At 45.3% G+C, this 12,329-nt stretch overlaps 1 protein-coding gene across 2 annotated transcripts in view; it reads right to left on the reverse strand.

Annotated features, from left to right (window-relative positions):
• LOC102221529 (E3 SUMO-protein ligase PIAS2-like) overlaps window positions 1-12,329 on the reverse strand; it is a 54,690-nt gene that overhangs the window by 10,592 nt on the left and 31,769 nt on the right. For both annotated transcript variants that reach the window (XM_023343652.1, XM_023343653.1), the window contains one exon: window positions 10,490-10,685. In XM_023343652.1, coding sequence (XP_023199420.1) covers window positions 10,490-10,685 — 196 coding nt within the window. The remainder of the gene's footprint in view (window positions 1-10,489; window positions 10,686-12,329) is intronic.

The raw sequence follows: 12,329 nt of genomic DNA on the forward strand, positions 1-12,329 counted from the left end.
CTTCAAAACCAGGAGTGACAGGTCAGTCACCCCTTAAGTACCTACACTCTGATTGGTAGGAGATTGAATCCACCTGGTTCTCATCACTCCAGCAGAGAAGAAAGACGCAGCAGAGGAGTTTGGCAGAGGGGAGTGGCTTGCTGGCAGTTTGTCAGAACACTCACTCTTCTGCTGTGCCAGAGGTCAAAACTGTTGGACTCAAGGCCTGGGACAAAATCCTGGTTTCTTGTAAGAGGTGTCAGGAGTGAGGAGCAGAGCCCATTTCCTGTGTTCCAGATTCCCTGCCACACTCTGTGTGGTTTTGAGTAGAGATGAGCATGTAATCACTCCCACAAATAACGTGCATTTGTGAGAGTGGTGGCATAGCCAAGCCACCTCTGTCAACAGGGAGCTGTAAGATTTTGATTTACTGTCATGGTCTCTTGCCATGCCAAGTGAATCTAGTGAATGTTTTTTCTATAACATGTTTAGTCTGTTTGACTAAACATGGGTTTAAATTAGTATTATCTTGTTTTTAACCCTTTAAAATGTCGTACTTGATTTTAGCCATCATACTCATGACTCTCACCTTCTCAACCATCAATGTTAGAAGTGTGAAGTCGCGAGTTAGAGCCCAGAGTGTTTTATCCTTTTTAACCTCCGTACAGTCAGATGTGTTTTTACTACAAGAATGTTCACTCCCGTTTTTAAAGACTTACACCCGGTGGCAGGACTTGTGGCCACGGCCGTCTATATGGAGCAGTTTAAATGGAAATAAAAATGACGGCGTGGCCATTTTAATAAACAACGCGTACATCTTGGTGAAGGGGAGCACCGTGGTGAGAGAGGGACGAGCACTTTTAGCAAATCTGACTTTTAATGGACAGGATTTTAACCTCTTAAATATTTATGGCTTTAATGACAAACACGACAGGTATGACTTTTTAGACAGAAAAAGAAACAGGAAATTAAAAATGATACGAGATTTTAGAACCCCAGTAGCTCTTAACCTTTCTCTTGCATATGCTTTTATTCGGAAATTTTTACAACATTTTAGACTGGAAGGAGAGGAGAACAAGATTTTAACTAATCATCGTTTTATTATTGCTGTTGTGCAGGACCGGGAACCAGTGACTCCAGTGCGCGGCCTCCTGTACGGAGACGCCTCCACCGTTTGGCGCAACGTGAGCCGTCCCGTCCTTCCAAACAGACTCCAGGACCTGTCATGGATGGTGGCTCATGGGATCCTGCCGGTCAGAGCCGTTATGCACTCCCGCGGCATGTCTGCAACGTCCATCTGCCCCCGACCCGGTTGTGGCGCGCCGGAGTCGGTGAGGCCCCTGCTGTGGGAGTGCAGCGCTGCTGTGGACCTGTGGGCGAAGGCCGGCTCCTTGCAATTCCCACACTTCCCAGCAAGGGAGGTCCTTCATGTACAGGTAGTGCTGTACGGGGTGAGCCAGCTGAAAATGACTAAAAAAGACTTCGCTGAGAGGTGGCTCACCCCAGCCACCATCAAAGACGCCATTTGGACCTCCAGAAACTTGCTGGTGAGCAGGCGCAGGCAGATGCCCCCCGTGGCTGTGATCCGGATGGCAGCAGCAAAAAGAGGAACACCAAGGGCTGCAGGTGGCGCACCAAGGACACAGCCACCAAGAAGAATCGCCTGCGCCTCCGTGGACGAAGGAGCCGGCGCTACACGAGTAGAGGTCCAAGCAGCGGCGGCCTGGCTCTCCGGGTGAGGCAGGAGGGAAGGAGCTTCAGGGCAGGTTTCCCCTCTGAGCACCAGTGCTGTCTGGAAGGTCGGGACGGCTCCGGACTTGGGAGGGAGTCACCCCGGTCTTGCTCAACTTTTAACACACAGAGATTTTGTATTTTATAATTCTTGTTCTTAGCTTCTTTTAGCCTAAATTGATGAATTTGTAAGTTTTTAAAAATTTCTGAATAATTGCAACAATGTAATGTTTTTAAATGTTTACAGTAACAATAAAATTTTTCGAAAGAAAAAAAACTTCCGCGCAATCCTATCAAATGCCTCTTCAGCATCTAAGGATACAGCAAAGTCTCTACAATTTGTTTGGCTTGAATACTGAATTACATTAAGTAATCTTCTCATATTTGTAAAGGAGAAACGGTTTTGTATGAATCCAGTTTGATCTAGGTTTATTAGAAAAGTCAAAAGCTTCTCCAGTCTTGTTGCAAGCTGATACGTTTAAATTAATTACAAATATAAATACTCTATGTCTGTTTGCTTCTGGAATGTGTGCCTTGTGAGAGATGCTTGCAGGAAGACATTTAAGCGTGTCAAATTGGGAGCTGATACCAGATGGTCTGCTGCAAGAGTGATAACTTCATTGAACTTCTGGCTGTGGGAATGCGGCCGTATTATTTACCGAGGGAGTTTACGTCCGCCATTTTGATCGCTGTTTACACTCCCCCATCAGCTGATGCAGAGGTGGCCTGTGACGTCATCAGCGCTACTGCAGCCAAAATACAGACTAAAAACCCGGACGCCTTCATGGTCATCACAGGTGACTTTAACCATGCCTCATTGGACAAAACTCTAAACAACTTCCAGCAGTATGTTGACTGTCCCACCAGGGAAAACAAAATGCTGGATCTCCTGTATGCTAATGCCAAAGATGCATACAGCGCCACAGCCCTGCCCCCCCTTGGCAGGTCGGACCACATCTTGGTAAGGATGACTCCCAAGTATGTCCCCTTAGTGAGCAGGCAGCCTGTGCGCATCAGGACGGTGAGGAGGTGGACACAGGAGGCAGCTGAGGCACTGCAGGACTGCTTTGGGTCGACAGACTGGGATGTGCTCTGTGGGCCTCATGGGGAGGACATCGACAACATGTCTGACTGCATCACAGAATACATCAGATTCTGTGAGGACACTGTCATGCCAGCCCGGACCGTTCGCTGCTTCCCCAACAATAAACCCTGGATTACCAGCGACCTGAAGGCACTTTTAAACAAAAAGAAGATGGCTTTCAGGTCTGGAGATAAGGAGGAGCAGAGGAGAGTCCAGCGTGAACTCAGAGAGACACTGAGGACATGCAAGGACAACTACAGGAGGAAGCTTGAGTCCAAACTCGAGCAGAACAGTGTGAGAGATGTGTGGAAAGGAATGAAGAACATCGCTGGAATGAAGGGGAAGGACACACAGATGTCTGGGGGCCGGGATAGAGAAAACCAGTTCAACCAGTTTTTCAGCTTCAGCTCACCGCCTGCTACTCCCATACCACCACCATCCCCCCCACACATCCACACTGCCCCAAGTAGTTCAATCCACCTACTGGCACTCTCCTGCACACCACCTCTCCTTCAGCCCCCCACCTTCCCTCTCCTCCCCCATCTCCACTGCAGACAACAACACCTACCCCCAGCTAACGGTGACTACAGTCATGGCCAAAAGTATTGAGAATGACACAAATATTATATTTTCACATGATCTGCTGCCCTCTGGTTTTCATGTGTGTATGTCAGATGTTGTCATCACATACAGAAATACAATTGCAATCATATTATGAGTAACAAAAGCTTTTAATGACAGTTAGAATGAGTTAATGCAGCAAGTCAATATTTGCAGTGTTGACCCCTCTTCTTCAGGACCTCTGCAATTCTCCCTGGCATGCTCGCAATCAATTTCTGGACCAAATCCTGACTGATAGCAGTCCATTCTTGCACAATCAATGCTTGCATTTTGTCAGAATTCCTAGGTTTTCGTTTGTCCACCCGTCTCTTGATGATTGACCACAAGTTTTCAATGGGATTAAGATCGGGGGAGTTTCCAGGCCATGGACCCAAAATCTCTATGTTTTGTTCCCTGAGCCAGTTAGATATCACCTTTGCTTTATGGCAAGGTGCTCCATCATGCTGGAAAAGGCATTGTTCATCACCAAACTGCTCCTGGACGGTTGGGAGAAGTTGCTCTCGGAGGACATTCTGGTACCATTCTTTATTCATGGCTGTGTTTTTAGGTAAGACTGTGAGAGAGCCGACTCCCTTGGCTGAGAAGCAACCCCACACATGAATGGTTTCAGGATGCTTTACAGTTGGCATGAGACAAGACTGGTGGTAGCGCTCACCTCGTCTTCTCCGAACAAGCTGTTTTCCAGATGTCCCAAACAATCGGAAAGGGGATTCATCAGAGAAAATGACTTTACCCCAGTCCTCAGCAGTCCACTCCCTGTACCTTTTGCAGAATATCAGTCTGTCCCTGATGTTTTTCCTGGAGAGAAGTGGCTTCTTTGCTGCACTCCTTGAGACCAGGCCTTGCTCCAAGAGTCTCCGCCTCACAGTGCGTGCAGATGCACTCACACCTGCCTGCTGCCATTCCTGAGCAAGCTCTGCACTGCTGGTAGCCCGATCCCGCAGCTGAAACACTTTTAAGAGACGGTCCTGGCGTTTGCTGGTCTTTCTTGGGCGCCCTGGAGCCTTTTTGGCAACAATGGAACCTCTCTCCTTGAAGTTCTTGATGATGCGATAGATTGTTGACTGAGGTGCAATCTTTCTAGCTGCGATTTTCTTTCCTGTTAGGCCATTTTTGTGCAGTGCAATGATGACTGCACATGTTTCTTTCGAGGTAACCATGGTTCATAGAAGGGAAACAATGATGCCAAGCACCAACCTCTTTTTAAAGTGTCCAGTGGTATCATTCTTACTTAATCATGACAGATTGATCTCCAGCCCTGTCCTCATCACCACCCACACCTGTGTTAATGGAGCAATCACTGAAACAATGTTAGCTGGTCCTTTCAAGGCAGGGCTGCAATGAAGTTGAAATGTGTTTTGGGGGATAAAGTTCATTTTCTAGGCAAATATTGACTTTGCAATTAATTGCTGTTACGCTGATCACTCTTTATAACATTCTGGAGTATATGCAAATTGTCGTTATAAAAACTGAAGCAGTAGACTTTGTAAATATTAACATTTGAATCATTCTCAAAACATTTGGCCATGACTGTACAGGTCAGGTTGAGAGACAGTTGGAGCGATTACACCAGGGGAAGGCTGCAGGACCTGACGGCATTACAACACGGATCTTGAAGACCTGCTCCATCCAGCTGGCCCCGGTACTAGCACACATGTACAACCTCAGCTTGAGGCTGGAGAGAGTCCCGCTGCAGTGGAAGACATCACATGTGGTTCCTGTTCCCAAGAAGCCAAGGCCAGCCGACCCAGAGGACTACAGACCAGTCGCTCTCACATCTCATGTGATGAAGGTCATGGAGAGACTGGTCCTGGCCCTGCTGAGGCCTCAGGTGAGGACGTTTCTAGACCCCCTGCAATTTGCCTACCAGCCCCACTTAGGAGTTGACGATGCCGTCATCTTCCTGCTCCAACGAGCACTGTTGCACCTGGATGGTGGAGGAGACACTGTGAGAATCACATTCTTTGATTTCTCCAGTGCCTTCAACACCAACCAGCCTCTGCTGCTGGGTGAGAAGCTGCGGAGGATGGGTGTCAACGACTCAGTGATCTCCTGGGTGACTGACTACTTGACAGGCAGGCCACAGTTTGTCCGTCTGGGCAGTGTCCTGTCTGATGTGGTGGTCAGTGACGTAGGAGCTCCACAGGGAACTGTGCTTTCTCCCTTTCTCTTCACCTTGTACACCACTGATTTCCAGTACAACTCTGAATCATGTCACCTACAGAAGTTTTCTGATGACTCAGCGGTTGTCGGGTGTATAGGAGAGGGAGGGGAGGGGGAGTACAGGACACTGGTGGACAGCTTTGTGGAGTGGTCTGACCAGAATCACCTGAGGCTCAACATTAGTAAGACCAGAGAGATGGTGATTGACTTCAGAAGGAAGAAGATACCTTCATGGTCACTAAAGATCAAAGGGGAAGTGGTGGAGGAGGTGGAGGATTACAAATACCTGGGAGTTGTAATTGGCAACAGACTGGACTGGGTATCTAACACTGACGCTGTGTGCAGGAAGGGGATGAGCAGACTCTATATTTTAAGGAAGCTGAGATCCTTCAATGTGTGCAGCAAGATGTTGGAGACCTTTTATCACAGTGTTGTTGCCGGTGCCATCTTCTTTGCTGATGTGTGTTGGGGAAGCAGCATCAGAGCCAGCGACTCTTATAGACTAAACAAAATCATCAGGAAAGCTGGCTCTGTACTGGGACTAAGGCTGGAGTCCCTGGAAACTGTGGTGGAGAGGAGGACACTGAAGAAGATTCTGTCTATTATGGACAATAAACAGCACCCTTTCCACAACATAGTGGACAGACAGCGGAGCACCTTCTCACATAGGCTGCTCCAGCTCTGCTGTCGTAGGGACAGATACAGGAAATCCTTCCTGCCACATGCCATCTCACTGTACAATAAAAGCTAAATCACTGTTCTGCACTAATCAGTTCAATTTCGCACAACTGCACTGTGGCACACTTGCTGTACATATATTTACATATACATTCTGTTCTGCATTTTGAATCCTTGCAAGGACTGCTCTAAGCTGCTTTTTATATTGACAGCATGTCATATTTTATTCTTATTTTATCTTGTCTACATTGCTACTCAGTGGGGTTGTTGTGTGTCTTGTCTCTATGCTGCTGTAACTGCGAAATAATTTCCCTGCTGGGATGAATAAAGTAATTCTATTCTATTCTATTCTATTCTATTCTATTCTATTCTATTCTATTCTATTCCATAACTGACGTGGCAGAATAAACAAGGATGATTAAGGGTTAAAATTAATGAACCAGAGACAGAGGAACTGTACACGAGACCACGGATGCACAAGACACCTCATTGTTCTGTGAGTTCATTAGTTCCTACATTATTGCTACAGAAGGAAACAAACAGGAACTGAACTCTGAACTTTGCACTCTACATTACGGTAGCTTGTAGGTGCAACACACCTGTGACTCTAAAGAACAGAAGAAGCAGCTATGCTATGTGATTAACTCAAGATAATTAAATAGGCTATGTAACTAGGACCCCCCTAAGGAAATAAGAAGAAAGGGTCTGGGAGGAGCTGCTTCAGAGCGGGTAGGAGATTGTAACTGAGGCATGCTCCTGTCCGTTCTCCTTGCAAGTTAATCTAAAACTCACTTGTCTCTCTCTTCTTTTTCAGTTAAAGAATGCTTAGGTAGATGAACCTGACACAAGCAGTTTTGAGAGCAATTTGCCATCTACTCCCAATAAGGCTAATAGGTCCATTTGAGCTACAGATGTCTGGTGGTTTGTCTTTCTTAAGAATGACAACCTCATTCTTAAGGATGAGGTTGATGTTCGCCAGGTTTAGTGTTGGTGGCAAATCTCTGTGCCTAAACAAGTGTATAAACATGCCAATAAGTGGTCCTATCACCAGGTGGCTCAGTTTCGTATAGAATTTTGGACAGAAGCCGTCCAGAAGGTCCAGGAGCTTTGACTTCTTTCTGAGAATTTGTAGCGCCTAAAATGTCTTGTTGTTCCTCTGACAGGTGTGGGAGAGTCACTCCATTTAAGAATTTTATTATTTTAGCATTAGATGAATTGCATTCAGACGAATACAGGTTTTGGTAGAATTGCCTCATAACCCTATTAATGTCTGTCGTTTTGTGATGTGTGTCTCAGTTATTGTCTTGTAATGATGATATTATGTTCGCTTCCATTCTGCCTTTTGTTAGTCTGGCAAGTAGCTAGCCAGGTTTATTCCCTGATTCACATAATCTGTGCTTAGCAAAGAAAGTTGTTGATTTTTGTTAATAAATGATTTAGAGCTGAACAAGTTGCTTCTAAATTTTTAGAAAGGACTCTACAAGGTGCATTTCTAAATGGGCTCTTTGCACCTCAGCTTCCGCGTTCGGGGAAAAGCGGCTCATTTTTGTCCGGTCTATTAAAGATGTCATTTTACAGTCGGTGTTTGCAGGGCTTGCCAAAGCTAACAATTAACGATGTACATCGTATTTGTAAGGCGGGATCTAAAGCCCCATCAAGCAAACTGGAAAAAGGTTTTAAGATGTACATACCGTCATACATTCATGGATATGAAGGTGAGACTTACTTTAAAGTTCTTTAAACTTCATGGCTAACATTAGCTTTAGCTTATGCTAATAGGCAATATTCTCGGACATTTTACTAATACAATTGTACTATTTAAATATCTAAACATTCTTATTCTTTCTAACGGACAATGTTCTTGCGTTATTTTGCATTCATTTTTAAGTTTATTGCTTTAATGTGTGTTTTTTGTCGTTAGTGTCAAACAGAGACCAAGTAACAGGGAGATTACGGTTCGGGCTTTTTGCTTCAGAAGCATGAGGAAGCACGAGAAGCCCCATAATTTTTGTTTATTGTATTTTTGAGTTCAGACGTATTTAATTAAGAAACCAGAGGTGGGGCGAGTAACACATATTTTAAAAAGAAAAAGGTTTGTTACGGTGTGGATGCTTACCTCGTGTAAAATCGGATGTCATCATCAGACCCTGCGAACCTTTGTAAACCGAAGGTAGAATGGATTTTCAGTTCTTCGATCTGGCTTGTTAGGGCTTTTATTTCTTCTTTTAATTTCTGGTTTTCATTTATTACCATGTCCAGGCCAGCTGGTTCTGGGACAGAGCAATAATCGTGATCTGCATACGTGCATTCCACAGGCGGATCAGTTGCGCTGCTGTCCGGCTCTGGTCTGCTCACTCTTTCCCATACACTGGCCCTTCCAGGCTGAACACAGAAGTTGTTCCATTAAAATAGCACAGGGACGGCTCCTTTTTTTACCATTCTTCTCCCGCCAGGAGTTTTAGGGTGATGAAACTGATCCGGAGGGAAGTGAAGGCTGCAAACTTTGCTATGCGATGTTAGCTTGAAGTTGTCGCGACGAATATTGACAAGCCCTGGTCTTTGTAAGTCAGGATCGCTTGGAAATCCATGAAAACTTAAACGACTGTTATATTTAGAAGACGCTGTGCACCGTGGAACACAACAGTGTTCATGGTATTGCTTAAATTGCCTTTGAAATACGAGTTTATCTTTCCTTGCGGTCATGGTCACTCAAAAGGAAAAAAATGAGCCGTATTTGCGCATGCGGATGTGACGTCAGAGCGGCAGGTGCAAAGAGCCCATTGCAACTTTGTTGCACTGTTCTTTCTAAGTGCAGTTGTGTTAATGGCAGCATTTTTCTGAGCTGTGGTATATGATATAATATTCCCCTAATAAAAGCTTTATCCATCTCCCAGAGCAACGAGGGGTTGACATCTGGTGTAGTATCAATAAAGATATCCCACTGATCCGTAATGTAGTTAATAAAGGATGGATGGCTCAGTAAAAGGGGTTCATCCTCCAATGGCAAAGAGCAGGATCAGCATAAGGGGGGCTTCGGGTTTTATAAGCCTGGTGGCCCGCCAAGCTTTACTAGCCCCCAGGCTATGCCTTGCCTGTTTATGTCTTTCTTAAAATAATAATAACAATAATAATAATAATAAAAGACAAATCACTTAATTTATTTTTTTTAAAGCCAGATTGCAAGTGTCTCTGTTGCTCGGGCTTTCACTGGCAGAGCAGATTTATTCCTAAAAGATAGGTTTATAGAAGATGAAGGGGCCCCACTGTGAAACCAGGCTTGGAGGGGGGGCACGATGGCCAGCGCCTTGTGGCCGGGCTCAGCCCAAAGAGGAGACATGGGTCCCCCTGCCATGGGCCCACCACCTATGAGAGGGGCCAAAAGGGTCGGGTGCAGTGCGTGATGGGTGGTGGCCGAGGGAGGGGACCCTGGCGGTCCGATCCTCGGTTGCAGAAACTGGCTCTTGGGAGGTGGAATGTCACCTCTCTGGTGGGGAAGGAGCCGGAGCCGGAGCTAGTGTATGAGGTTGAGAGGTTCCGGCTAGAAATAGTCGGCCTCATCTCGACGCATGGCTCTGGTTCTGGAACCAGTCTCCTTGAGAGGGGCTGGACATACTTCCACTCTGGAGTTGCCCAAGGTGAGAGGCATCGGGCAGGAGTGGGCATACTTGTTGCTCTGCATCTCAGCGCCTGTACGTTGGGGTTTACCCCGGTAAACGAGGGTAGCCTCCCTCCGCGTACTAGTAGGGGGACGGGTCCTGATTGTTGTTTGTGCTTACGGGCCGAACGACAGTTCAGATTACCCACCCTTCTTGGAGTCCTTAGAGGGGGTACTGGAGCGTGCCCCTCCTGGGGACTCCCTTGTTCTGCTGGGGGACTTCAATGCTCACGTGGGCAATGACAGTGAGACCTGGAGGGGTGTGGTTGGGAGGAATCCCCCCCGATCTGAACTTGAACGGTGTTCTATTGTTGGACTTCTGTGCTCGTCACGGATTGTCCATAACAAAAATAATGCTCAGGCATAAGGGTGTCCATATGTGCACTTGGCACCAGGACACCCTAGGCAGTGTATATATATATATATATATATATATATATGTATATTGGTGCAAATAGTAATATAACATGCTGAAGGTGGTTGTGAATACTGAATAACTATGTATAAAGATTTACACACAGCATCCTTTTTAACAGATCTATTGATATTAATCAACGCACACTTTAAATTCAGCTTACCCTTTAGCATGAATTTCCTCATTCTTGGAGATGTAAATGCACTGTCTTTTAGACGGAGGGGTTGTGCTTGTATCATCATCATCATCATCAGAAGATGAGGAGCTTTCAAGTGTTAGATCAATTACATCAGTTTTCTTGTTGAGATTGAGTTCCACAGGATGGGCTACCACTGACGACTGGTGTAAAGGAGTTGTGGCTGAAAGATAAAGTTAAAAATATTAAAGATGCTCTATTACCATAAACAATATTTTATAGATCCTTTTACCCCATAAATATACAGTATGTGACTTCCTTTTACAGTATAAAAGGAAGTCACAGCCTTCCTTTTATCCACCTCTTTCATTATTTACATTGCGATTACATGATATATTGCCATTAACATTACTATTGACCTATCAATTACTCTTTTTTTTTTTTTCCCTTTTTTTTCTCCAAAGAGTTTTTGCGGTGCTAGTGGCTCGTATTTTTTTGCTACAGTAGGCAGACAGGAAGGAGGGTGAGTAGAGGGGGGTAGACATGCGGCAAAGGTCGTCGGGACCGGGAGTCGAACCCGCGACGTCCGCGTCGAGGACTAGGGCCTCCAAACGTGGGGCGTGTTAACCCCCTGCGCCACCACAGCACGCCCAAATTACTCATTTTTATTTTTATCCTGATGACCTTCGTGTGCATGCTTAGGAAAGGGGTTGTGGGACCGACCAAGTAGCATTTGTCTGGGTATTTTAAAGTGATCCAGTACAGAATTGGGGGTATATGTGTAAGTAACAGAAATTAGAAAATTAGAAAAACTGCAAATAACAACAGGAATGTAAAATAGTTATTGGGTTTGTTGAGATGGTTATAGAGCCTGAATGTCCTCCTGCACAATAGGCCCAGACTGGCCCAGCCTCTGTTCAAACCCGAGTCTGACATTTTTGCATTAGCACTTATTTTTTTGTCCAGGTTAACTTAAAAAATGTGCTGTTATTGTTACAGGTAAATTTTCTAAACTACAGAAAATTGGTAGGGATGCTCAAATATGAAAAATGGGGCCTGTAGCCAATAATACTGCTGTTATAACAGTATTTACCAATATTTTATTTGAATAAAATGTTGTGTCCATTTTATTCAATTACTCAATTATTCATCAGAATAATAGATATAATACTTGATTACTCAAATAGTCGTTTACAACAGTCTTAGTTTGCACATACTGCAGCAGGAATTTTGGAACTCTCTTCCATAAAGATCTTCTACAGATCCTTCAGGTTTTGGGGTTGTCACAGGGAAATGCAGATTTTCAGTTCCCTCCAAAGATTTTCTATTGGGTTCAGGTCTGGAGACTGGCAAAACCACAACAAGATGCTTTTTACTGCAAATGTGTCTTCATAGGCATGCCTAATAACTCAATTAGACAGTTGCAATTGATCAGGAATGCTGCTACTTGTGGTCTTACTGCATGTCTTACTGGATGTCCTCCATATTCGGCTCACAGAGTGAATGCCAGTCAGTGGCCTCAAAACATCCCTGTAGCCTCAGTGACCTCCTTTGACCACCTCCTCCCTGTTCTCATGGTTGCAGGCTGTCTCTTCACCAGAGGTATATAACATGGGCTGAGGTGCACCATGTTATGATTGGACCACCCAAGTTTAGGGAGGGGAGAGGAACTGTATGCATCCTTTACGTTAGCGTACAGCAGGTCAAGATTCCTCTCCTCTCTGGTGGGACAGCTAACATACTGGGTGAAGTTGGGCAGGGTTTTGTCCATGGTGGCATGATTAATATCACCCGAGACAGTTGGATGTTCAGTCTGCAAGCGAGCTACAGCGGAGTGGATGACGTCACAGGCCATCATGGGGCTAGC

The sequence above is a fragment of the Xiphophorus maculatus genome, chromosome 12 (assembly GCF_002775205.1).
Source record: "Xiphophorus maculatus strain JP 163 A chromosome 12, X_maculatus-5.0-male, whole genome shotgun sequence".
NCBI lineage: Eukaryota > Metazoa > Chordata > Actinopteri > Cyprinodontiformes > Poeciliidae > Xiphophorus > Xiphophorus maculatus.